General features: G+C 38.2%; 1 protein-coding gene across 1 annotated transcript in view; it reads right to left on the bottom strand.

The window, feature by feature from the left end:
• The window catches only part of LOC101018926 (T-cell immunomodulatory protein), a 202,296-nt gene extending 190,214 nt beyond the window's left edge, over nucleotides 1-12,082 (bottom strand). Inside the window, exons 1-2 of the mRNA XM_031657927.1 lie at nucleotides 11,948-12,082; nucleotides 2,479-2,560 (exon numbers count right to left, since the gene is read on the bottom strand). Coding sequence (XP_031513787.1) covers nucleotides 2,479-2,560; nucleotides 11,948-12,067 — 202 coding nt within the window. The 5' untranslated portion in view covers nucleotides 12,068-12,082. The remainder of the gene's footprint in view (nucleotides 1-2,478; nucleotides 2,561-11,947) is intronic.
• Nucleotides 12,083-27,982: the final 15,900 nt, after the last annotated feature.

The following is a 27,982-nucleotide window of genomic DNA, read 5'->3' as shown; positions in this document are numbered from 1 at the left end:
ATTCAGCACAATATTTAAAGCATAATAGAAATTCAATGTTTTTCTCAGAGGTCTAACTTTTGCATTTTATTTGGTGTTAAAGACCCTGTGAAACTACATAACCTCTTCTTTCATTCTTAAAAAAAATTTTTTTTTAGAGATGAGGTCTCACTTGTGTTGGCCACGCTAGAGTGCAGTGGCTCGACCACAGCTCACTGCAGCCTTGACCTCCTGTGCTCAAGCAATTCTCCTGCCTCAGTCCGAGAAGCTGAGACTACAGGTACAAACCACCACACCAAGCCATACATGACCTTTTCTAAATGAGTCGTTCATGCCACTCAAAAAATAGTATCAATTTTACATGAACTCAAAAGTTCTAAGATAAAAATTCTAACACTTTTTTACTCAGCAGTAAGTATATACTTTGGTTTCTTTCTTGCCATTGTTGACTACTACTTCTCTATAATTTACTTTTTCACTATTAAATTAACATATTATTCTAGCCACATAACAAAATTTGGAAAATAGGGAATACGCTACTTTAACAAAACCATTATTACCCTTTGGCTGTGTTTCTTTCTAGTCTTCTCTCTTTTTTTTAGACAAGTGAGCTGGGAGCCTTTAAACACTTCACTTTGGTTCAGACTTCTTGTCACGTACATCATTTATTTAAGCATGTGCACTCTTTATCAACTGAATGGTAAATTTCTGGAATCATGCTGACTTCCTGGCTGTCAGTCACTTCCCTTGTTTTGGTTCAAATGAAGTAGGTGGAAAGGAAGACAGAGGGCTGGATGCAATTCACAAACGCATTCAAATGTACACTTTTCACAGGAAGAAAGCATATTTTCGATATGTTAATATTCATATTTTTGGACCCAGCAGTCTTTTTTGCCAATAGTCAACTAAAATGCCAATGTGTGATATTTATTAAAAGTGTACTAATACATTAAAAAAAGTTTACTGATAAACTACCGAAAACTAATAGAAACAGGGAGCAATAGTTATGTTTCTTAATCTGACTGTGTCTTATAATCTGCATATCTTAAAAACACTAATGTGTAAATGTTTATGTTTATCAAAATTGTAAAAAATCCTCAAAGCTACTAATAATTTTGTTAAAAGTAAGGCATGTTATGATATAAAACACACGATCACAAAAGATATAACTTTAATTTGGAGTTTTTTTAACCAGGAGTTAAGGGGGTCAGAGACATCTCTGCACTCCCTGAGAATTATATAGTACATATATACTTTTTTCCTAAAGAGAGACTTGCAGAGAGAGCTGTTATTAATCTAGCTAATCAAATTAGTCAGCAAATTCCAAAAAATAATGTCATGTGCTCTATCACTTGACTATTGGCATTAAAAGCTGTAAAGGCAATAGAAATTTACTCAAAATTAACATAATATTCAATATAAAGATTCAGGTTAAAATTTCCATGATATGACATTATCAAAACTCCTGATGTAGCCGTGTCAGGACACATCCATATGACACTGAACAGTGGGTTGTTTTAGTCAGCTGCATAAAGAGCAGCAGAGGCAACAAGAACAAAAAGCAGGTAAGTCCAATGAACAGACTCAAACTACAATTTGAGATGAGGTTCCACTAGGTTGCCCAGGATAGTCTTGAACTCCTGAGCTCAAAGAGTCCTACCAAGTAGCTCGGGCTACAGGCGAGAGCCACTGTATCCAGCTCAAACTCTAACTTCCTGTGCTCTTGCTATCAGCCTGTCACTGTGCTTTATTTACATTGTGCTGTTCATAATAGCCTTTAGAGGTGGATATTATTGTCATTTCCACTTTATATATGAGGAAACTGAGGTATCTGAACATGGTGATGTCTCATCTACATGTTGAGGAAAGCCTACGGTGTTTACTGGCATAATGAAGGATCGGCGGGACGGGAACAAGCACTGAACAGCTTTTAGGTAGGGGTCACCCAGACCACTTTCCCATCTAATATAATTACTTTGACAAATGATAAAAAGAGCCACACGTGCTTTGGAAGTTCCTGACCAATGTGAACTTAATTGTGCAGAATCTTACGGAAAACAGAAATTCATATGTCCTCTTTTGGGTAATTCATAATAGATATTACTCTGCTTTAAAATTAAGTTGTAAATAAAAATGGCTTTTAGTACTGGTTTTAAGAGGTCAGATTAACTCCTTCACTTCTATTTGTTCCATATGTTGGATATACATGAAGAATTTATGGTAATTAATACCTGGTATTCTTTAGAAAAAGTCTCAGTAGATTTTCTTGTTTTGCATATTACTTCTGCAAACAGTATTAAACTATTTTTTAAATACATCATAAATTTCTCCTTATTTCATTAAGGAATTGACATGTCATGTACCGTACTATTATAGAATAGGCATCTTTTGAAGCTATAATAGTTATTTCCTGCTATGGGGAATTAATATAAATAGATCAAAAAGAGGGAGAGAATTGGAAAGGCAAAAGCCTTTTTTTTTTTTTTTACCAAATCTTACCAAAGTCTGCAAATGCTGACTGTCCAACCACCATCATATTTTGAGGTTTTTCCAATATAGTACTGACAGAGAAGTTTCCATCCTGTTAAATGAAGAAAACTTTGAATTAGACCATCTTAGTCCACTCATTTGTTAAATGTAAAACAAAGCATTCTAACTGAACTAGGGAAATAAGTAACTTCAGGATTTTGTTGTGTTGCACAAAAATTATTCCAATCTCCTGTTCCACTTTTATTTTGAAGCAAAGGAAACTCCTGTGCGTTGAAGAAGAAAATATGAATCTGGTATGCTTTCCTTGCTGTCGATTCTGGTATCTTTTACCATTTCATCATCATAATTTCAGAGAGTAATAATTTCAAGTACTGTGGAAGCCTTTGGAAATATAAAGAATTATAAAACTAGTTCCTACCCTCAAAGAGCTTACAGTCATTTGGGAGATAGAATACAAGTCAGAAAGAAAGCTTTTCTCACGGTAACACATAAACAGTATAAGTATAAAGACATGTCTTGCAGATTTTAAGGGAAGAAGATTCTTTTGGGAACAATTAAGAAAAGATATTGAAATGAGAGGAGAATTCCATTGATCCTTAAAGTGCCAATCCATCATCAACTCAAGTTTACGTATCAATTAGAAGGGAAGCAAAGGATTACAACAGCAGCCACATGCTGACTGAGAAGCAGGGGTGCCTAAGCTAAACAGAAAAGGAGAGCTTATTAGCAATCCTCTATTTCACTCACTCTTTCCAAACAAAAACAGCACACATCTGACTACCAAAAACAATACACATTTCTTTAAATTATTGTCTTTCCCTTCTATAATTTTAGATTATTACACAAGAAAAAGAAATCAAAACAATGAATTTGAAAGTTTGAGCTCTCAGGTTTGTACAGAGTTCTTATCACTGACCTCTCTATTTTCTGTTTGAGATACTGACTCTGATTCCTACATACTGTATACAGGATATCTGTGTACTTTAAAATGAGTTTTTCCTTCTTTGTTCCTCTAAGGATACTGTAGATCTGTCTGAGTGAAAAAACGAGCACTGGTTTTCTCCCTTATGCTCTCACACAAGAATCAACAGACGTAAGACTTCTGTGACTACATGTGGGGGATTTCTCCCCGCTATAAACAAGCAATCATTTCTGCAGTGGATATCACCTGGCAGTCCTCTAATTCCACACGTTGAGGGTTCAGTCCCCCAAATTATCCTAGACACCAGTACCCCACGTTATTTGGACCTCCAGTATTTCTGCCTGACCAGCTTCAAGTTGGGACTCACACCACCTACTCTTTGGATTCACAGCTGGAGTGGCTCGCAGAACTCTGGGAAACATGTTTACTGAGGATATTATAGAGGATATTATAGAGGATATTACAAAGGATACAGATGGAGATGAGTAGGGCGAGGTACGGAAGGGTCACAGAGCTTCCATGCCCTCTCTGGGCACTCCACCCTCCAGGAACTTCCCCACCTGTTCAGCTATCAGGAAGCTCTCAGAACCTAGTTCTTTTAGGTTTTTAAGACGGCTTCATTATGTAGGCATGATTGGTGAAACCGCTGGCCACTAGTGGTTACTTTAACCTTCAGACTCTCACCCGTCCCTGGAGGTTGTGGGGAGGGGCTAAAAGTCCCACTCCTCTAATTATGTATTGGTCATTCTGGTGGCCAGCCACATTCTGAAGTTATTTTGGGGTTGCCATCTACCATTCAACTCATTAGCATACAAAAAGACATCCCTTTGGCGATTCTAGGTCTTTCAGAAGTTGTATGTTAGGAAATGGGGACTAACATCAAATATGTATTTCATAATATCACAATCTGCAAGTCGGTTTCTTAAGAAATCACTGCTGATCTTTACAGAGAAATGCACTGCTATAATAAAAGCACAAAACCCAAATGCTTGAGGACCATGAGTAAGGAAATAAGATTTTTCTTGTGACAAGCAATGTTCCAACCACTTTAACACTCCATTATCCCTGTGCAGAAACATGTTTCCCCTCCCATTATTAAATCATCTGATGTACTTTTCAATGATTTTCTACAGACATCTTATTTAGTAAGGGTATTAAGCCTTAGGCTTTCCCTCCAGTCTTACCTAGAACCTGAAACTGCATTAGAGATGTGTCAAAGTTGCCAAATCCCTAGCTGAACTGTCAAGTGCTTTTGCATTTTAGAAAGATCATAGCATTGGCTGGGCGCGGTGGCTCACACCTGCAATCCCAGCACTTTGGGAGGCTGAGGCAGGCAGATCACTTGAGGTAAGGAGTTCGAGACCAGCTGACCAACATGATGAAACCCCGTCTCTACTAAAAATACAAAAAAAATTAGCTGGGTATGGTAGTGCACACCTGTAATCCCAGCTACTAGGGAGGCTGAGGCAAGAGAATCATGTGAACCTGGGAGGTGGAGCGAGCAAGTGAGCCAAGACTGAGTCATTGTACTCCAGCCTGGGTGACAGAGCGAGACTCTATCTAAAAAAAAAAAAAAAAAAAAAAAAGGAAGACAGATCATAGCACTATGTAGAGTGTATACAGTGTTTCATGAATGAATGGAAAAATCTCTCTTAAAATATATCAGCCTCCTAAGAGATAAAGCTGAATGTCAACTCAATATACTAAATGGAAGTGAACAAATTACCCCACTGAAGGTCTATTAATTTTGGTAAATATATCTAGAATTATATGGATATAACCTCATGATTTATCTCCATCAAGAAACATTGAAGTAACAGCCTTCCATGTCTTCTAAGATGCCACTTTTACACTGAACATCAATAGAAGAGCAATGCCCACTTCTAATTGCTGGAGGAAAAGAAATACATTCTGACCACAGTGAGAGTAAGCAGAACACATTATACATATGACAGAGTTGGGGGAAAAGACAACACTTTATTAGACAACTTTTCCATTATTATCATTACTTGTTCTTTACTTTGCTTAGCAGTATAGACATATATAACTTCATTTGCATTCAGATTACTTACATATTTAATATGTAACAAAATGATTTAATAAACTGCATCATCAATATATTTTATCTCAATAGATAACACATTTTAAAGTGTGGCACAACTACACTCATTTTCAAAGATGAAGCTGCTCTGTTGCTATTAATGAGGGAAGAGAAACATGATAAATACTGTTTTCCATTTTGTACATATTCTGGGAGAACAGTCTGGTGCAAAGAACACCAGACTTGGAGGAAGGTGAGGTGAGTTCCAGTCCTGCTTTCATTGAAAAGTTATGTCACTTTGGGATAGCCACTCACTGTTCTAGGTTTCAGTTCTTCAGTTGTTAGAAGGGGTTAAATGTACTGTCTACTTGCAGGGTTCTGGAGAGGTCAAACGGAATGAAAGATAACAAAGTGTTCTGCAAAATGCAATGTATGAGGCACCTACATGGTACTGTCATAATGGCAGTCCTGTGCTTATGATTTGCAAGTACTTTTTTCACAGGCTGCCATTTGGTCCTCATTTACTCCATGGTCTGACTCTCTTTTTTACTTTTGGATTGGAATCTCCACCTATTTGTATATTTATATTCTTTAGCATGAGAGTAATTTTGCTATGAAACAAACAACATTACTTTTTTTTACACTGTGCTATTTTTTAAAAACTGATAAATAATAATTATACATACTCATGGGGCACAGAGTGATGTTGTGATACTTGTAATGTATAGTGATTGGATCAGGGTTATTAGCATATCCATCATCTCAAACATTTATCATTTCTTCCTATTCAGAATACTCAATATCCTCCTCCTTTTTTTTTTGAGATGGAGTCTTGCTGTGTCGCCCAGGCTGGAGTGCAGTGGCACGATCTCGACTCACTGCAAGCTCCGTTTCCCGGGTTCACGCCATTCTCCTGCCTCAGCCTCCTGAATAGCTGGGACTACACGCACCTGCCACCACACCCAGCTAATTTTTTTGTGTTTTCAGTGGGGATGGGGTTTCACTGTGTTAGCCAGGATGGTCTCGATCTCCTGACCTCATGATCTCCCTGCCTTGGCCTCCCAAGGTGCTGGGATTACAGACGTGAGCCACCATGCCCAGCCTCAATATCCTCAATCTAATAGTGGCAGGAGACAGACAAATTCCTAGGCAGATAGGGATGGGTCCCCAGTGAAACCCCACCTTCAAACCAAAGAAAAACTAAAGCCTGAATCCAAGCAGCCAGTTTCGGGTAAAGTCCCCGACCAGAGTGAGAACTTCCTTGATGCCTCTTAGACAATAAAATGGTGCTTTTTCCAGGCCGCCATGGACCAATCAACATGCACTCCCCAATTCTGAGCCCATAAAAACTCCAGACTCAGCTACATGTGGGGATTCCCTGCCTTTGGGTAGGGGCTGCACACTTCAGGTCCCCTCTCCGCTGAGAGCTATTCTGTTGCTAAATAAAACTCTTCTTCACCTTGCTCAATCTCTGGTTGCCCACTGTAACACTCCCTTTAGGGCCCTGCAGTTGCTGGTGTGTCCAAATTTTTCAGGCACCACCGTGCTCCCCTCATCCAAACTCTGGCACCTAAGTCAGAAGCTGCTTGTGGTACGCCTGGTTGTGCCTCAGCCTTGCATGGAGTCGGTGCCTGGAGCAGCTGCCCTGCACTCACTTGCTCATACACCCCTCATCACGCTGTGCCTGGCTTGCCCACAGTGGGTGTGAGACTAGGGCTGGTAGCGTGAGCCAAGCACAACCTGCCAGGTCGCATGGGCAGAGCCAGCCCAGCGGTTGTAAGTGAAACTTGAGCAGAGGCCCCACCAGCGGTGGAGGTCTCTAGCTGGCGAAGTGGCACTGTGTCGATTTCCAGTCAATTCCAGTTATTTGAAACTATATATTATTGTTAACCGCAGTCATCCTGTCAACTGCAGTGCTATGGAAGACTAGAAATTATTCCCAGTTAGCTGCAATTCTGTATCCTTTGACTGCAGCATTTTTTTTACTGTGGTGTTCTTACCGATCTGCACTGTTTCCCTGCAATCGAAAATTCAACGAACTCACTAGGGGCTCTATTGCAGCCATCTCTTTACCTTTTCTTTTCCAAGTTGGTTTCTGGAATTATTGTGTACTAATTTCAATGACTTAAGGGTAGAAGGTTTAGAAACAGATTTCCTAGTTCAACTCTCAGCTCCACTGTTTGCTAGCCATGAGGCAGGAATAAGTTAGTCCTTCTCTAAGCATTCCTTGACTTACTAAAAAATGTATTTTTACAAGGATTTTGAGGATTAAGGAGATAATCCATATAAAATGCTCAGTATAGTGCCTAGCACACAGCATGCATTTAGTTAACGTTAGTAATAGTGTGGTAGTAGTAGGAACACTAGTAGTAACTACTGCTACCACAACTACCAAAACCACTGAAGCAGTTAACCCACACCTGTTGACAAGGAGACTTTCTCCCATTTTCTGCTTGAATTCCAACCAAAAGTGTCATGTGGTAGCAAGTAGCCTTTCATGGATGACTACCAATGCTTTGGCTTTCATGTTTAATATTTAATGTTAAAATTGCCATATTTATAAAGGTAAAAACTGACCATGAAGCAGTAATGACGACTGCATGTTCCTATCTTTATTCATGTAAAGCAATGGTTCTCAACTAAGGCAATTTTAGTCCCCTGAGAACATTTGGCAATGTCTGCAGACATTTTTGATTGTCACAACTGGGAGGTGGTTACTATGAACTAGTGAGAAGAGGTCAGCGATACTGCTAAACAACCGACAATGCACAAGACAGTTCTTCACAGAAAGAATTATCTGGCTCAAAATGGTGACAGTGCCAAGGCTGAAAAATTCTGACATAAAGGGTGTCCAAGGATCTGGTTTTGCCATTCTTAACTCTTTCTTCATGACACTTATCTACTTTCTTCCTTGAGTTCTGTTCCTACATTTCCAACCACTTCGTTGCCTCTGTTTTTTGCTTTTTTAAAAATAATTTTAATATAGAGATGAGGTCTTGCTGTCGTTCAGGCTGGAGTGCAGTGGTGCAATCATAGCTCACTGCAGCCTCAAACTCTTGGGCTCAAGCAATCCTCCTGCTTCAGCCTCCTGAGTAGCTGGGAGACATGTCTCTATTCTAAAATAATTTTTTTCCTGCCCCAAATTAGTTACTTCTTTTGTATTTTTCTATTTCTCTCTCTTTTTTAAAAATTTTTTTGAGATGGAGTCTTGCTCTGTTGCCCAGGCTGGAATGCAGTGGCATGATCTCACTGCAACCTCTGCCTCCCAGGTTCAAGCGATTCTTCTGCCTCAGTCTCCCAAGTGGCTGGGATTACAGGCATGTGCCACCACACCTAGCTAATTTTTGTATTTTTAGAAGAGATGGGGTTTCACCAGCTGGCCAGCCTGGTCTTGAACTCCCAACCTCCAATGATCTGCCTGCCTCAGCCCCCCTAAGTGCTGGGATTACAGGTGTGAGCTACTGTGCCTGGCCTCTACTTCTCTTATTGCTCACCAGAACAAAACATAAGTAAGCATTGTGTTAATGGTCATCCTGTATTCTCATATCTAACTCTTCTTGTCTATTCTCAACATTTCCTTCTTTAATCATTCATCTCTTTCCCATGTTATTATAAATTCCTCCTAAATTTATTATAAACTTTAATCTCTCCACCTCCAGATGTTGCATGCTAACCTATCTGATATATAGTGGCCAATTTAATTGTAATAACGAAGGTTCTATTCATCTCATTCTCAGTCCTAAAACAATAGCTTCTCAGTAGATTTTTAAGAGATCAAATTACTTAGTTTAGAGATCAAAGCTCTTGCTGATCTTGTATAGACTAATTTTTCTAGTCTTACATTCCATTATCTCTTTTATGTTCTGGCCTAAACCAGCCACTTTCCACCATCTGGATGTGTCCTGTGTCTCCTGCGCAATTCCTTGCCTGCCTTTTCCTCTTTCTTTCTCACTTCCAAATCACTAAAATCCTTTAATTCATACTAGCCATGTTGAATACCACATCTTTTTTTTTTTTTTTTTTTTTCCCTTTTGAGACAGAGTTTTGCTCTTGTCGCCCAGGCTGGAGTGCAGTAGTGCGATCTCAGCTCACGGCAACTTCCCCCTCCTGGATTCAAGTGATTCTGCTGCCTCGGCCTCCTGAATAACTATGACTACAGGCATGCACCACTATACCAGGCTAATTTTGTACTTCCAGTAGAGAAGGGTTTTCACCATGTTGGCAAGGCTGGTCTTGAACTCTTGACCTCAGGTGATCTGACTGCCTCAGTCTCCCAAAGTGATGGGATTACAGGTGTGAGCCACCACTCCCGGCCTAAATACCACGTCTTTCTTGAGGCCTTCACTGATAATTCTGCAACCAAATAGAAGCAACTGCTCTTTGAATTCCTGTAGCATAATGTATATCTCATCATACCAGCCAGGGTCATCCATACTCACATCCCAGCTCCTAGTCTACAAGCCCTATTCACTTCTGTATCTGCCAGAGCACTACCATGGGGCTGTATAGATAACTGACTGATATGTAAAAAGATTTGTTGCAGCTTTCGTTCTTCCACTGGCTAATGTGGTTTTATAGGCTTTGAGGTTTCTTTGGCCAATTAGTATGCGACTGCAAAGTCTCTGTCCAATCTTTAATTGAAGATGATCATTCATTTTATGAAAACCACACTTTACCTATACTAGTTAATTCTGAATCTACTAATGATGAACTATTGTTACTGTGGAAACTGAGAAAGATTATCTCCTTGACCAAACTTTGGTTAGGCTCCTCTGAGAACTCTGCTTAACTTATCCCAACCACTGCCCAAGTAACTTCCCTTCCACTGACCCCCATCCTGCTCATTGGTTAAAACATCCTGATTTTCCTTGTTGTATCTGGAGGTGAGTCCAATCTCTTCCCCCTACTGCAAAACCCCACTGTAGGAGCCCTCTCAAAGAAAATCTGCCTTACGATCTTTAACAAGAGTTTAAAAATACTTTTTTTTTTTAAAGTTACTTACTGACCCGGTCACTTTATAAGAACAGTCCTTAGTCCCCATTTCCTAACAGCGAATTTATTAGTTTTCTTTAAAGAAAACAATAATAAAAGACCCAATCAAAATCTATTTTCTTCATCAAGAATCTTCTCCTATTGAGTTGCTTCACTCCATTACGTTTAATTCAGCCTAGACTGAAAGAACCTCATATACTTAAGGCTGCTTCATTATGTTCTATAGATATCCTACCTATTTATAATGAGGCTTCCCCCGACCCCCAGATACAAGTTAATCAAATACACCTCTCATTTCCTAATACTACAAGATTCATTTGTGGTAGCAATGAAAGACCACCTGCAAACAAACTTCCCCTAGCAGTGGGTACTTAATGTATGGCAGTCATAAAAATATAGCAACCATATTTCTATCATCAGAAAAACAAATATAACTACATTTTTTTAAAAAGTAGTACATTAGTCTTTTTTGATTTAGATGTCTTACTTTCCCTTGCCCCATTAAAAAAAAAAAAAAAAAGAATCAAATTGCTGAGCTTAGAAGTAGTCGGAAGCTCTGATCTCGTCTAAACAAAGCAACCCCCCATTGTAGTTTCCTTCCATGAAGAGATCTGAGTCATGACCAGCATCACTTACCATATTATGAGGCATGGCTAATAATGAGTCTCCTTCCATAAGTTTGTGCTTTACATTTCAAAAATTTGCTTATTTTTTATCAGCATTTTAATAAAATTTATAAAAGGTTACGGGTTTAATTTGGATTGAATAAAATACAATCAGGAGTTGCAGATGGGAAATCAACAGACCTAAAATTAAAATTCAATAAATGCCTACTGCATGTCAGGCATGATCTTCACAAAGATCCTGCGAAGCAGAGGCTCTTACGCCAATTTTCTGTGTGTGGAAAGTGGGGTTCGATACTTGGCCAATACTTCACGAATATCACTGTGATGGCCAGTTTTGTCTGGTAATTAACCCATCATATAACTCACATCAAGCTAAAAGTAAAATAAAATCATGACATCAGTTTGGGAATCTTCTACTTAACAATTTAAAAAAACAAAACAAAACCCTATTGGGAAAGATTTCTTAATCCTAGTCAACCTGGCAGTAAGTTTGGTGTTTGTTGTCTTATTTCTTTACATAAGCCTAAAGGCAAAGGGGAAAAATTAGTCTTTCTAAAATAGTTTTTTCATAAACCATCATGCTGACAAATTAAGTGACAGTAACCTCTCTCAACAGCTGACAGCATAGCAGGGGTCCTGTTAACATGCACATTAGGGCAGCCTGATTGGTTTAATTGGCAGTCATGCCTAAAAACCTGCAGAGGAATTGATGCTGAATGAATCACTTCCTCCAGCAATATTCAGTAGTTTTGAATGCAGCAATGCAACCAAAGGCTCTTAAAGTTTTCTATTTATTGTTGAAATCAACCAAGTGATTATTTTCATTTTATTTTCTAAAATTGTGTGCTTTTACTGAAAGCCATCATTTTAAAATGCTTCAAAGAAAAGATTTCTTACCAAATTTTCCCATATCTCAAACTGGAAGGTACTAGAGGTGGCATTCAATGTCGTCAGAAATAAATCTACAAGGAAAAATAATAAAAACGTAAAGTTTTGTAGTCTTACTGATGTGTACATTTAAAAACAGAAAAAAACTGCAATACATTAAAATAATACGATTCTAGTTAAACATATTTTAAATTATATTTTAACAAGTTTCATCCCATCAAAAAAAAAAAAAAAAAAAAGCGGATGACCCTGTATTAAAGAAAATGTATTTAACAGGGATATTTGGTATTAGTCCTTCAAAAGCATTCCTTATTTTCAAGAATAGTTATGTGTAGCACTTTTTAAAATCGTATGCTTTTCAATCTTTTTTATTCCAGAGTGTACTATATTTTTTAAAACAGATATTCTGATCGCAATCATATTTGCTTTCTCACCCTGAAAGCAACACTTACCTATATATTATAGTTTTCAGCATTATTTTAAATCACAGTATTTCACCATCCAAAAGTTTTTGCACTCATGTTAAATGAACAATAAATTATGTTTCAAATTTTCAGTAATAGAATTGTCTTCATAAATTCCAGCTAACAAAAGGTTGTTTTATTGAAAAGTACAATAATTTTAATAAAATTTCTTTGGAAAAAAAAAAAACAGGTTCACAGTCAAATCAAACATCCTGTTATTGCAAAGGCCTATTACTGCAAATAAATCTATTCTAGTAGCAGCATTTATTTATTTATTTATTTTATTTTTTATTTGAGACAGAGTCTCGCTCTGTCACCCAGGCAGGAGTGCAGTGGCGCGATCTCGGCTCACTGCAAGCTCAGCCTCCCGCGTTCACGCCATTCTCCTGCCTCAGCCTCCCGAGTAGCTGGGACTACAGGCACCCATCACCACACCCAGCTAATTTTTTTGTATTTTTAGTAGCGACAGGGTTTCACCGTGTTAGCCAGGATGGTTTTGATCTCCTGACCTCGTGATCTGCCTGTCTCGGCCTCCCAAAATGCTGGGATTACAGGCGTGAGCCACCGCACCTGGCCAGCAGCATTTACTATGTTTGCATCATGGCAATTTTACTTAGTGAATATATAAGGTATTAAAATGATGAGGTGGCTTATAGGAATATTAAAATAACAGTACTATTTTATGCTTTAAAACACAAATTACTGGCCAGGTGCGGTGGCTCATGCCTATAATCCCAGCACTTTGGGAAGCCAAGGCAAGAGATCAAGACCAACCTGGCCAACAGAGTGAAACCCCGTCCCTACTACAAATACAAAAATTAGCTGGGTGTGATGGCGCATGCCTATAGTCTCAGCTACTTGGGAGGCTGAGGCAAGAGAATCACTTGGACCCAGGAGGCGGAGGTCGCAGTGAGCCGAGATTCTGATCTCCAGCCTGGCGACACAGGCAGACTCCGTCTCAACAAAAAAAAAAAAAAAAAAAATTATTCCAGAGTGATGTGAAGGCATAACTACTGAAAAAAAAAAAAGGTTTTTTTTTCCCCTTTATTAGATATGCTCAGAAAACGATCATTCACATTTTAATGTGTTTTCTGTAAGGGTGTCATATGAATTTGATGAAGCTAATTTATCTAATACTTGTAATAATAAAGATTTTCATGGAATCACCCAAAAGCTAAGGAATTTATTTTTATAATTAGTTGAACTCAAAACTCCTCATTCCAAGTGGAACCATTCTTTTGTCCATGTATCAAATAGCTCTGTATTTAATTCCACAACAAGGAAAACGCTTTGCCTGTGGATATACAAATGTAGTTCTCTTTGAATGTGATTTATTTACTGTTACTCATGCATTCCCAATGATGTGTTACTTCCAAAGTCATTTGACATCATTCCTTTTCTTTCAAGATGAAGGGCAAATTCCTCAGTTGTTATGTGAAGGCCACCTTACCTACCTTTCCAGCCTCAATTTTGTGCTACTCCCTCACAAGAAGATTGTGTTCAGACAGAGCGAAGTAGTCACCAGATTTTATCATGTTTTCTGACATCTGTTTGCCTCTGTACATGTCATTCCTTGTCTCTGTAGTGCCTTTCCACCTCACAGCTACCTGGTGAACGGATTCTTCAAAACTGTCTGAAATGTCCTCTTCCTTCCAGAGTTCCTTCCTCTCCCTAGACTAATAGCTTTCCCACCACTGTTATTCTCCTGTGCTACCTCTGTCATGGCGGTGATTACAACCTCCCATGGTATTCTGGCTTCACATCTGTCTGTCGGCTACCTGAGGGCAGGAATCATGCCTAACAAATTTTTCTATCCCTGCTGTTTCTATGAGCCAGGAAATATAACATGTTCAAATGATTGTTGGATAATTATGGACAACATGCTATATGTATACCGTAGTTCTTGCAAATTTGCTTGGACGTCTAAAAATAACTGCTTTATTATGTCTTTAAATGGAAAGTCTTGGAAAAAGAAGGGTCTATGTTAAAGTGTTTCATTAAAAATAATCACACTGACTACTGTAGTAAGTATCTTTAAAAGGTGTTACATTTTTATAGCATCTGAAAATGTGAATAATCAGCATAAGAAAGTGATTAGGGATTCACAGCCAAAGAGAGTTCTAAGAATCACTAAGGGAGGCATGAGTGCAAGTTCTGAGCTACTTGAAAGAAGTAAAACCCAGAAAAGGGGCAAGCATGCTACTATATTACAGGTGAATTTGTTCAAACCGAAAATATCCAACTTTTGAAACTCTTAACCCATTTGAAAATAGAATAAATGTGGAGACATGTTTTCAATAAGAAATCAAAGGCTTGGTGTCTTGATAAGGCAGTTAGCATCATGGGATTAGAAGAATGACTCTGTGACCATATATGGTTAGGATATGGTTAAGGGGGACAGTTAGAGCGAGTAGTGTAACTACCAGCAATTTATCGCCACTCCTTGAAAAACAATTAAAAATTTTTTTTTCCACTGGTGTTCTATTAGTCACAATCTATATTTGCATAGAAGGTGAAAATTATGCCCTGTTCTTTCATGCATATTTAAAGAATTTAGGAACTATAACACACAATGCTGACTGTATTGCCATGGCTTCACTAGCTATTCATTAAAACTTTGAAAAGTAGTAAAGCTAGATGAGGGATTGGAAGTATCTTGTAAAATAGATTTTTAAAAAAATCTCGTTTTACTATTCAATTATGTAAAGGGGCCATAGAAAAAATAAATGATTCATTACATGGAGAAACAAAAACAGAGAAAACTATTAGTAATTAAATATAAAGAATCATGCCTCAGACTTTGAATGAAATGGGAATGAAGAAACTCCTAGAAGAAAATTTTTAATCAATGAAACAATAAAGTTCTCACCCTCTCACATGGCTAAGAGTAATTCACAAAATAAAATTAAGGAAATGTACTGCAGAAACTGTCATGGATATGACATGCCACCCAGATGCCCTTTTGGGAATTAAGGATTTATTGTCTCAGCTCCTAGAAATATTTCTGGTAGACAATCCTAAGTGGTTAGCCCTCTTTGGAACAACTTTGGCTGAAAAGGAGCTACCTTGCAGAAGGTTGCATCCCTTTCTGGGCTAGCCTGCATCCAATCAATGGTCAATTTGGAGGTACAAAGGCTGGACTCACTCACCACCGCTCAGGACAACTCTACAAGGCAATTCCACATTCAGAGCTCCCCAGGGGTCACTTGAGGCTTTTACTGACACTGAATCGCAGCCCAACTCTGTTTCTGTCTCATGCCTTCCACTGGTTTTGACTATAAAATGAAACTTCATGCCCGTGAATCTCAAAGTCTGCTCCCCAAGAAACCCAACCAACAACAGTTGATACCAAAAGTGATCTGAGAAAACAGACACTAAGATGAGATTCTGGACCAGGCGTGGTGGCTCACACCTGTAATGCCTGCACTTTGGGAGGCCGAGGCGGGCAGATCACCTGAGGTCAGGAGTTTAAGACCAGCTTGGCCAACATGGTGAAACCCCGTCTCTACTAAAAAGACAAAAATTAGCCAGGCAGGCGTGGTGGTGTGCACCTGTAATCCCAGCTATTCAGGAGGCTGACGCAGAAGAATTGCTTGAACCCGGGAGGCGGAGGTTGCAGTGAGCTGAGATGGCACCACTGTACTCCAGATTGGGTGACAAGGGCGAGACTCCATCTCAAAAAATAAAAAAAAGATGAGATTCTGTAGTTGGATCACCTATCATGGGGCAGGCAATATGGGTTCCTTTACTGGGGATAAGGCAGAGACAGCCCCCAAATAAAACACCTTTTCCCCCACTTATCTTTTACTGTTGCTGTCTTGTGACAGTATTCTGGTGAGAGGAAATCCACTAGTGGGGGTGTGATACTTTTTTTTTTTTTTTTTTTTTGAGAAATATGAGGCAGACACTAATGCTAAGGACAGGGCAATTAGACAGCTATTGCTAAGCTCAACTGAGGAAGCACAAGACAGATACAAAGGCTGAACATGATTGATCAGAAATTAAAACCTAAATGTGAAAGGAAGAGGGTCTCTTGGGTAGCAAATAAAAGAGAGGTTCTTACATCCTGCACCAAAAGGGCAAGGAGGACTTTGACCAGTAAGAGTAGAAGAAGAGAACCTAAGAAGGTTAAATTTTCAACCACAGCAGCTCTGCTATGCTAAGGTTAGGCCCTATAATGGAAACAAAATACATGATCCATGGAAAGGGAACATCTAGGTTGATGAAGCAGAAACTTTTGAGTCCTCAGATTCATGCAAAACTTCACAGTCTGTAGAAGTAGCCCACTCTTCGCTGTTAACAGCTAGTGTTCTTTCTTGTTTGATGATGATGATGGAGCAGTTTCTGCCCTCATTATGTGATTCACACCCCCATTCCTATGCTCTGCCCACCTTATCACCTGACCACTAGGCCAAAAAGTAAGGTTAAATTACAGTGTAAACTTAGCCAGGAATGTGATGGACAGGTAGGAGAAAGGGACTGCATTCTGAATTAAGTCCAGGACCTAGTGGACATGTACTGGCAGGAGCCAGGAGAGTGTGTACGAGACTAAGTTCTGCATGTGTTTGATGAAGGCAGGGTTGGGGGTTGGAAGAACAGGGTTGGTATAGGGAGAGTGCGGTGAGGTGCGGTTTGGTATAAAGAGTTGGTGGCATGGCGACTACATTGGACCCCTTTCACCCTGGACGTGGCAGCAATTCATTTACAGGGACCATATATATTTTGGATATGAGTTGGTCTTTCCTGTCTTAAAAACTAACTTTAAAAATGCTAATAGAAACAACATAATGATAGCTGACATCACTGATATTCACTTGAACAAATACTCCATAACAAAAGATCACATCATGATTTTGTGAAAAATTCAGGATTTAAACTCCAAACTCAATTAAGTTCTTTCCCATTAGATTCATTTAACAAGTAAAATAGTGAAAATATTAAATGCACATGTAGTTTATTCCTCAGAAACTACATAGACATAGACAAGTGTGTACAAAAACATTAAACGGTTTATGCTTCAATTATCTCCATTCATAGCTTGAAAGGAGTAAGCTACTGCATTTTAATCTTTGTCAACTGCAGAGCTCTCCGGTTACAGCTGGCACTAAAAGGAAGTCTCAGGAGTTTTAGAAACTTAAATTGGAAGTCTAAATGAACTAAATCATGTTAGAAAAACTCAAAACAAAGCTTAATGATTAATCATGAGCATGTAATATACTTTTGATATACTATGGTATAAAATAGATGTTGAAAATTGTGATTTCAGGCACTATATCCTTCAGTGTGATGTCTCAAGCTTTAAGAAAAATATTCCAATGGAAATTAAAAAAAAATATTCATAATATTATTTTGAGTTCCTGCATGAAGAAATTCTCCTTGGGTAATAACAGTTACTATTCACAAAGGAGTAATATTACGGGTTATTTTGGAAAAACACAGTTAATAAAACATTCTCAGTATTTTCTGTAAGCTGAAATGTCTGGAGACATTTCCACAAAGAATGGCTCAAAGCAGTATCATAACTTATACTGTTTCTACGCTCAAGCTAGGAGGCTATGCCAACCTCATGTTTATATTTGTTCTATAGTACTATCCAGTTTCTCTTAGGTCCAGTTATATTAGTGGAAGGGCAGCATAACAATGTAGAATAAAAAATCTTTAAAATAAAACACCTTTCCCCCCACTTAGTCATTAAAAAGTATACTGAAGGCCATATGACTGCTGAAATCACTAAGACAAACCAGTTCATGCCAGCTTTCACTCTTTGCAGCAACAGTTTAATTGCATTCTGTAGCTCAGAGGTCATCAACTGAAATGCTGTAAGGCATAAGGCCTTAACTTAAGTAAGTTAAGAGGGCCTGGTACAAACAAGATGATCAAATAGTAAAAAGGCAAGGGCATACAAACTGAATAAGCATCTCAGGATAAGAGAGACAGTGGTAAGTGAGGGAACTGGATGAAGCAAAAGAGATCATCACTGACCAGAGGGGACAGAATTAATTAGCTCCAGACAATTGTTGTTACAGAAATATGATTTTTAATATGAAAAATCATACTTTTAAAATACTGAAACTTAATTCAAAATATTTGAAACACAGCATGGGTCAAAAACACTCAGAACATGTCTCCAGGCTGATTTTGCTCACAAGTATTGGCTTGAAACCTCTGATAGAGATGACTGCATTAGTCATATTTTTGTTTGCAGAAGATCAACCCTATTTCCTATATTTCTCTATATCAAATAATTCTGCCAGATCATATTCTATAAAGATGCACTAATTTGGTAAGATGATATGAGAAACGTGCTTGAATTGTTCCCCATTCACAAGTCTACATTTCTAAGAATCATTTTAAAATTTCAACTTCTAAGTTCATTATCTTCTATCTAAACTTTCTTTATTTCCTGAAACATGGGGACCAAAATGAAGATTCACCATACTTAGCAGGCAGCTCTGATGATCTCTAATTCAAGAAGGTAGACAACAAGATACAGAGACGCAGACACCACACTCTGAAATCCAGGCACACAAGGCTGAAAGCCACTAATGATAACAATGAATACACTCCTACCCTGTCTTCCCTCGTCAGTCAAATCATGATCAGAAGTATTTTTGTTCTAAGTGGGGGAAAACAAACAAACAAACAAACAAACAAAAAACACTGGCTTTATTTATTTCAGATTGTATATAAACTAAAAATTTTAGGCAAAACCAATAAATTCCAAGTAACAGGCTGCTGGCAGCAAATAATGATAGGAACCTGTTAACCGCACTGAAATGGAATGTCTGTGGGGATTATAAATTTCACTTGATGAGGGTCATTAAGAGGATTATTAACAAATGAGGAGTAAATATTTTTTAATTACTACATTTTTATCATAGGAATTTATTTTTCATAACTTGTATGTTGAATTGTTAGGAGAAATGCAATCAAGACAATTACGGTAAGTTAATGGTCCCCAAAGACTTAGCAATATTTTGAATTCTGGTGTTAAATGTATGTATCAAGTGAAGTCACATATTTCCTCTACCCCTGTGAGGTCAGGACCTTAAGGAATTTCAGGGAGATTTTGTAGCTTTAATATTTTCAATATTAGAATGTTTATATGGGTTAACAAACATTAATTCAAACTTCAAACATAAGACTCTCCACTTTCTCAAAAAGTCCTCTATGTTCCAGAAGGTAAAGAAGTCAACAGAGATAATACTTAATGATGTAAAGAACTGGAGAACAGGACCTTGACATCAATAATTGCTAAGATTTTCTGATTTCCCATCAACTTTCATTTATGTAAATTAACTTAAATGAAGGTTTTAAAATATAAATTTTAGAATTATATTTGCCCTGATGTGTTTTTCTTGGGGCAATGAAGTCAGTCTACAATAATTTGGTTTATGCACTAAGGTTACTAACTTCCATTCATCCCTTTCATTCCAAAATCCTGATGCTTTCTTATCTTGTCCACCTGTGCCTCATTACAGATTTATAAAGATGTTACACTTTCTAGTTGCTCAACAGCTGCCTACACAAGCGTTACTATCCAAAAATGTTTATTTTATTTTATTTTATTTTTTAGCAGCTGAAACATGGCATGTTGGATTTCTGAGTATTTATTTCCTCCAAATGAAAAGACTTGGCCAGGTGTGGTGGCACACGCCTGTAATCCCAACACTTTGGGAGGCCAGGCTGACCAACATGGTGAAACCTCGTCTCTACTAAATACAAAAAATTAGCTGGGCATGGTGGCGCATGCCTGTAATCCCAGCTACTCCAGCTACTTGGGAGGCTGAGGCAGGAGAATTGCTTGAATCCAGGAGGCGGAGTGAGCCAACATCGATGTTGCAGTGAGCCAACATTGCGCCACTGCACTCTAGCCTGGGCAATGAGAGTGAAGCTCCGTCTCAAAAGAAAAGAAAAAAGAAAAGACTGTATGTCAGTTTATGCTGATGTTAAAGGACTTCCAAAAATTACATTTTTTAATGCATTTCTGTCTCCTGAGAGAAACATTTTTGACAGAACTCTAAATTTTCACTACATGATGGGCTCCTAGTCATGGGGTATGTGTTAGAAAAAAACTCTTAATTTTATTCACAAAAATTGTGGCCAGACACTTAAAATCAAATTCAACTTGCAAGTGATTTATTTCTTAAGTGTCACAATTCAATCAAGGTGATAATGCTCCAAGAGTTATAAGCAGAAGTTGCTGGTCTCTCTAATAACTGCTATCTCAGACTGAACTGCAAAACACAATACAGGTGGTCAGCTAAGGTTAGCAGTTTATTTATCTTGTCAATCCAAGGGAAGGATGGTTAAAAATACAAAATTAGTTATTTAAAATGATTTAAACTCATTGTAACTGAAAATCAAACCTCTAACAGTAGGCACTGATGCTCCATCCAGTCTGGAAACCTGATTTGTGTACTGTCTTCTTTTTTTAACTATTCTTAGTTCACTTTCTACACACCAGAGAGGCATTTTCTGCTAGAACAACCCTGGTCTTAATGAAATAACCTCTCTCTAAGGTTTCTACACATTATTTCTGGAACATACTGGAAGGGAATATTTTTCCTGAATCTACAGCACTGTAGTAACAAAATGCCTGAAGTAATACAGTACGATAACTTGGAAAAAGTAAAGCAAAATGTTACCTTTCTGGACTTCACTTACTTGCCTATAAAATGATGTGAAAGAATGATCTTAAAAATTTTTTTCCATGACATATCCACCAATGAATTCAAACGTCTTTTAAATACCTCTGACTGCGTGGCACTCAACTAGGTATTTGAGAGATAAACACAAATCACGGTGGGGCATGGTGGTTCACGCCTGTAATCTCAGCACTTTGGGAGGTCAAGGTGGGGGATCACCTGAGGTCAGGAGTTCGAGACCAGCCTGGTCAACATGGTGAGGTTACTGTCTCTACTACTCCTCTCTACTCCTTCCTTGAGGAGGCAGATGTTGACAAATACTATGTGGTAATGGCTCTGCTAGAATTATGAATACATACTATTGGAACAGCTGGCAGAGGTACTCTCTTGTTGGATGAATTTGAGGAGGGCTCACTGAGGAAGTGACATTTGCACTGGTCAGAAACTAAATGGGCAATTCGTTTTTAGAAGTTATTATATTCACATTAGTGAAATGTTAATATTACCAACACGTGACATTGTGTTTATAAAGGTTTGTATGTTTTAAGTAAGTTAAAATCAAACAATCAGATTATTAAGAAACTTCAGGTTAAAGTAATTTATTAAAAAAATGAGGTATACTCACGGCCTCTAATTTGCTTAAAAAAATTAAAGTTTATTAATGTAAAATACACACTAAATACATCTAACAATTATAAAAATTGCTCTTATATGCATTCTACCTGTACACAATCTGAAGTTGGTAATTCTGAGAAGTAAATAATTTCCTTAGCATATGGCATTTGATTAAAGTAGTCCCTAAACTTTATATGTGATACTATAAAAAAATTTCTCTTGAAGCAGAAACAAGTATAATAGTGATTAAACATGAAAATGAAATGTATATTAAAAATATTAAAGCTTCCTTTCAAAAGCTACATGAAATAATTTTAAAAACAATGTTAACTCTGAAAGTCTATCTTCAATCATTCTAATGCAGCAAAGAGTAAACCTTACAGTGACTAATAACTTCTAACGAGCCATCTTTTTCCTCAGTTTCCTCTGCCTGTTGTAATAGCAGAATGCTATTTATAGGTCATGCTGAGTGCTCACTTCAATGAGAAGACTTCAACCTTTCTTTTTTAATGTTAAAGGGCCTTACATGAGAACCAAAACTTTGAGCTTTTAAAACTGAAGACTTAAAAACACTGCACTAAAAACAAGGAAAGGCTGTTAAGCTAGACAGGAAAGTTCTAATGCTGTTTTGTAAACTGATCGTATTTAACTTACAGACTAATCTGTAACATGGCAGAATATTCCTTTGGAGCATACATGATAAAACCTTCATCCTAAAAAAGCCACAGCCAAAACAGTGAACAAAATTCAAGGCCACTGACGTAAACAAAAAACCATCTGTTATCCGGCATTAGGACTGATGACTTTCAAGTCAGCAAATGCCTACCAATTGTAAAAATTCCCTTCTGGAATGACAGTGTGAGGAGCTCTACAGACCTGCTCTCCAGTAAAACAACCATAACTGGGGGAAATTATTTAAAAAAAAATTTACAGTCTCTGGAAATTGTTTTGAGAGCATTCAACAAATGAAGAAACATTTATTCAAGAAAATATACTAAAATCAGACAAGAAGAGCGAGAGCCTGTGACTTCTGAACCACTACCTGCTCTTTCTCTTCTCCTCTTAGCTCAGTGTGATGGAAACTCCGCATCAGGAAGCTGCAGCCAAAAACACAGGGCTCCTGCTCCACCCAGCTACTAGTCAATGACTGTGGTAACTTCTTGTGGGGCAGGCCACCATTTGTCATCTCCCCCGCTATATGTTGTAGAGGCTAGATTCCAAGAGAGTGAGGCCAAGAGGCCGGGGACACCCCTTCTTCAACCCAGCCCCTACTCACAAAGGTGGAGGATCTATCTCTCGTGCAGCACACTAAGAATAGCAGGGGCCTAGCAACTCACACACCAGCCCTTTTGTAGGCCTTTGGTTCAATGCCGGAAAGGGAAGCAAAGATCAGAAGCTACCACTCCAGTGCAGTGCTCTGTGCCGAAAGCAGGGATGCCTCTCAGGGGAAAGTGTGTCACTATCCTCACTCTCACCTCTGGAGCCATGCTCAGGAATTTTGCCCAGAAGTGTCAGGCTGTAACAGGCAGCTACAAAGCTGTCCCCTGATATTTAAAACAGAGTGTGGGGAAGTTCAATCCTAAGGGTATATTCAAAACAAATGGAGGTTTGATGGAAAGCAACAGAGAAGGCAGTCAGCCTCATGAAAGAAATCAAACTAAATCACAGACCAGGGCTTAACAGAGAGAACTAGGGAATGAAGAACTACAAATAACCTTCCTGAAGTCTGGACAAACCTACAACTCTAACCTACAGAACAAACCTGAAAAGGAATCCAAACGTAATTATATCAGACCATGGAGCAATTTATGTCCCCAAGGAATTGTCAAAACTAGAGCAATCAGCTGGCAATTACTGAAGTCTTAACAGCTGAGTGTGATCCAGAAAGAGAAAAAGAGAGCCCTGCTAAAACCACTGTCATCCCAGGATGACAAGGAACGTCTCTAAAGCTGTAGCCTCTGAGGAGCAACATCAAAGGCTTCACACTACAGGGAAAATACTCTTCCCTGAAATAGTGTAGCCAATCACTAAACAAATGAACAAGCAAACAACAGTAACAAGCTTTGGGGAGTGGAGGGCAGTATCCAAAGTTGCTACAGTATATTACTGTAGAAAAGAATCTGGCTACATTTTTAAATATTTGTCTGTTGACAGCTTTTAAATCTTACCCCTCCCTTTTCCTCTTGTGCCCTATACTTGGGCAAGCTGGTAAAAAAGCCAGCCTCCTTTGGTGCTGCTGGTGGGAGATTCATGCCCCTCAAGCCCTGCTCACGCATAGGAACCTCACCCAGGCCCCACCTCCAAACAGCACACAAATAACCTTCCAAGGCAGTCTCCTGTCCTTGATCTCTCAAACCATTTTCAGACCAGTTTGGAAGGCCTGCCTTGCAGTACCCACAAAGCCTCTTTATGTGATTAATAAAACTTCTCATACTTCTTGGCTTCTGAGCCAAATTTTGGAGGGAAGACTGTGCATACTTTTTCTGTGGAATGACCACAACAATTACCTAAATGTCCAATAAAAAATTATGAGACCCATAAAGAAACAAGAAAGTATAATCCATATATAAGAAAACAGAAAACCAAACACCTGGCAACAGACAGTGCTGTGAGAGGAACCAGATGCAAATTTCACAGACAAAAACTTTAAAGCAGCCACTACAAATATGTTAAAAAACTAAAGGAAATTATGCTTAAAGAAGTAAAGGGAAGTATGCCTTATCAAATATAAAATATCAGTAGACAGAAATGATAAAAAACCAAATGGAAATTATGGAACTGAAAGTAAATATACTGAAATAAAAAATTCACTTGAAGGGCTCAACATCAGCTTTGAACTGCCAGAAGAATTAGCAAACTTCATGAGAGATTATGCAGCCTGAAAAACAGAGAGAAAAAAGGATAAGGAAAAAATGAAAAGAACCTCAAAGAAATGTGGGGCAGAATTAAGTACACCAAGATATATGTAATGGAAGTTCTCCAGTAGAGGTGAGAGAGAAGACAAAGAAAAATTTGAAGAAATAATGGCTAAAACCTTCCCAAATTTGATGAAAAACACTAATATTCACATCTAAGAAGCTCAATAAATGTGAAGCAGAATCAATGCAAAGAGATTGAGACCCAGATAGACAAATCATAGCAAAAATGCTGAAAACCAAAGAAAAATAAAATTTTTGAAAGAAGAAAGGGAAAAACTATTCATTATGCAGAAGAGAATCCCAATAAGTTTAATGGGTGACTTCTCATCAGAAACAATGGAGGCCAGAAGGCAGTGGGATGACATAGTCCAAGTGATGGAAGAAAAAAGCTCCTGTCAACCAAAAGTCCTACATTCAGGAAAACTAATTTTAAAATTGAAGAGGAAATAAAGACATTTCTAGATAATGAAAACTGAGATAATTCGCTGCTAGCAGACTCACCTTGAAGAAGGAATTAATGAAATCAACTAAAACCTAAGAGTAGTAGTAACAGAAATTTTAAAATCCTCTTAAAGTTGCTGTGAAGTGTGACCCTGCCTTCCACTCAAGTTAAAAGAGAATATTAACAGCCTGTCTTCTCTCTGTGGACAGTGGACCTTATCCATACTCCCCAGCTCCACGTTCCTCAAAGTTTATTACAGGCCCAGGAAGTTCCTGCACAGCTGCAGGGTCACAAGACCGGTAAGTTTAGGTTGCAAGACATGTTTCCCTGAAGATGTAAGGAATGTTGTAATGCTGCCTTTGTTCCTTGCTTCTGTGACTTGCTTCCCGCCTCACGTAGTTCCCACCTTAAGATGTTTAAAAGTAGGAAAAGCCCTTTGTTTGGGGCTCAGACTTTTTGGACATATGTCTGGCTGAGCCAGTGATCACTTTAATTTTTTTTATTTTTTATTTTTATTTTTTGAGATGGAGTCTCACTCTGTCGCCCAGGCTGGAGTGCAGTGGCACGATCTCAGCTCACTGCAAGCTCCGCCTCCAGGGTTCATGCCATTCTCCTGCCTCAGCCTTCAGAGTAGCAGGACTACAGGTGCCCACCACCGCGCCTGGCTAATTTTTTGTATTTTTTTTTAGTAGAGACAGGGTTTCACCGTGGTCTCAATCTCCTGACCTTGTGATCCGCCAATCACTTTAATTTAATAAACTCTTCAGAACCTTTTTCAATCTCTCCAGTCTTTGATTGTCCTGCAACAATCCTATAAAAAATACTAAAGTTGCTCAGGATGAAAGCAAATGACCCCGAGAGTAATTCAAATCCATAGGAAAAAACAGTGCAATTAGTATAGGAATTATGTAGTTATAAAAGACAGTTTAAATGTATATTCCTTCTCCTTTCTTAACTGATTTAAAAATGCAACTGTAATAAAACAATATGTATATAATTGTATCACTAGGCCCATAATATATAGAAATGTAATATATTTACCAGCAAGAGCACTAAGAAGATGAGTGGGAGCAAAATTGCAATTGACCAAGAAAATGACACCAGATGGTAACTTGAATTCACAGGAATAAAGGAAGAGAACCAGAAACAGTAACTAAGAAGGTTAATATAACAAACACTGTAAATAATATCTGCTCTACTGTCTTCTCTAAGCTTCTTTAAGAGACATAAAGTTATATAAAGTAATAATTACAACAATGTATGATGGGTTTGTAACATATATAGACGTAATATGTATTACAATAAGGGGGAACAGAATAGAGCTATAAACGAGTGACATTTCCATATCTCACTGGAATTAAGTTAGTACATATCTGAAGTAGATTCTGATGAGTTAAGATATATGTAGTAAGCCCTATAGCAACCACTAATCAAAATAAAAAGTTAAAAAAGTTATTAAAGGGATCAAGATGTTACCATAGAAAATATTCACCAAAAGCAAAAGAAAGCAGTAAAGTAGGAATAGAGGACCAAAGAAAGACTGGGACACAGTAAACAAAAGGCAGATGTAAACTCAACTGTTAAGAACGTTAATAGCTTGTCAGTGGATTAAACAAGCCCACCAAGAGACAGAGCTTGTCAGACTGGACAAAAAATGTCTACCAAATGCAAAGATTTTAGTTTGGGTACAAAGCTAATGCTCTCCTTAAAATAAGCCATTTTCAGGTCCATGAACTTCCACGTGGAAAGAAAAGCAGCATGAGATGTGTATGGAGAAGCATTCCTTTTCAATCTGCTAAGACTGGAGCTCATCCATTCAGTTCACCACACGGACAGTTATACACACTTAGATAAAGGTGGTAATCACTGAGGATCAGGACTGAATGTGACATAGGCATGGCATGGGCTGACATTAACAGTCATTGTGACAGAGAAGTCCTAAGGAAGTATCATTAGCTGAAAGTTTGTTGTGAGGTTTTAAGTCTTTGCTTTTCATTTGGTAATGAGCTCTGTATGTGAAATCAAGGGCAAAAGACAGATGAATGTTGCAAATAACCTTACATCAACTGACATAACTTCAGAATGAAGTAAAACCAGATATAATAATTCTTATTTATTTTTTGAGATGGAGTCTTACTCTGTTGCCCAGGCTGGAGTGCAGTGGTATGATCTTGGCTCACAGCAACCTCCGCCTCCCAGGTTCAAGCGATTCTCCTGCCTCAGCCTCCCAAGCAGCTGGGATTACAAGCACCCACCACCACGTCCGGCTAATTTTTAAATTTTTAGTAGAGACAGGGTTTTACCATGTTGGCCAGGCTGGTCTCGAACTCCTAACCTCAGGTGATCCGCCCATCTCGGCCTCTCAGTGCGCTAGGATTACAGGTGTGAGTGACCATGCCCGGCCAATAATGCTTATTAATAGAAAAATTTTGCCTGAACTGTACAAGGTATTATTACTTTAAAAATCCAATACTGAAATGGGCTAATTTGCTCTCTTAACAAATATTTAATGAATATAACTGCATATAATACATTATACTTAAAGAAAAATCTAGTTCATGAGTGATTAGACAACTATTTCAGATACCTGTAATTCAATTTTATATAATTTTTACATAAAGTTGAAGTGAAAAATATCATTTAGGAAGAGACAAAGTCCATGGGAATCCCGAGCCCATAGAGAATCTTAGCAGCTGGGGGGCATTAATAAAGTTTCATCAGGCCTTGAAGCACAGGGACTATCTGGACACATACAGGTACATGGAGAACCCACAAGCAGAGGCACAAAGGTGGGAAAGGGACATGGTAGAGAACTTCAGATCAGGTTACTCATGGAAATGTGTTGACTTAGTTATAATTTAATATTATGTCCTCAACTACTATACAAGGTACTTATACATAGTATACATTTGAGCAAAGTTTCTGAATGTTTTATAATCCTACAGTTGAAGATAGAC

The sequence above is a fragment of the Papio anubis genome, chromosome 18, assembly GCF_008728515.1.
Source record: "Papio anubis isolate 15944 chromosome 18, Panubis1.0, whole genome shotgun sequence".
Classification (NCBI taxonomy): domain Eukaryota; kingdom Metazoa; phylum Chordata; class Mammalia; order Primates; family Cercopithecidae; genus Papio; species Papio anubis.
This window is presented reverse-complemented; position numbering and strand designations above follow the sequence as displayed.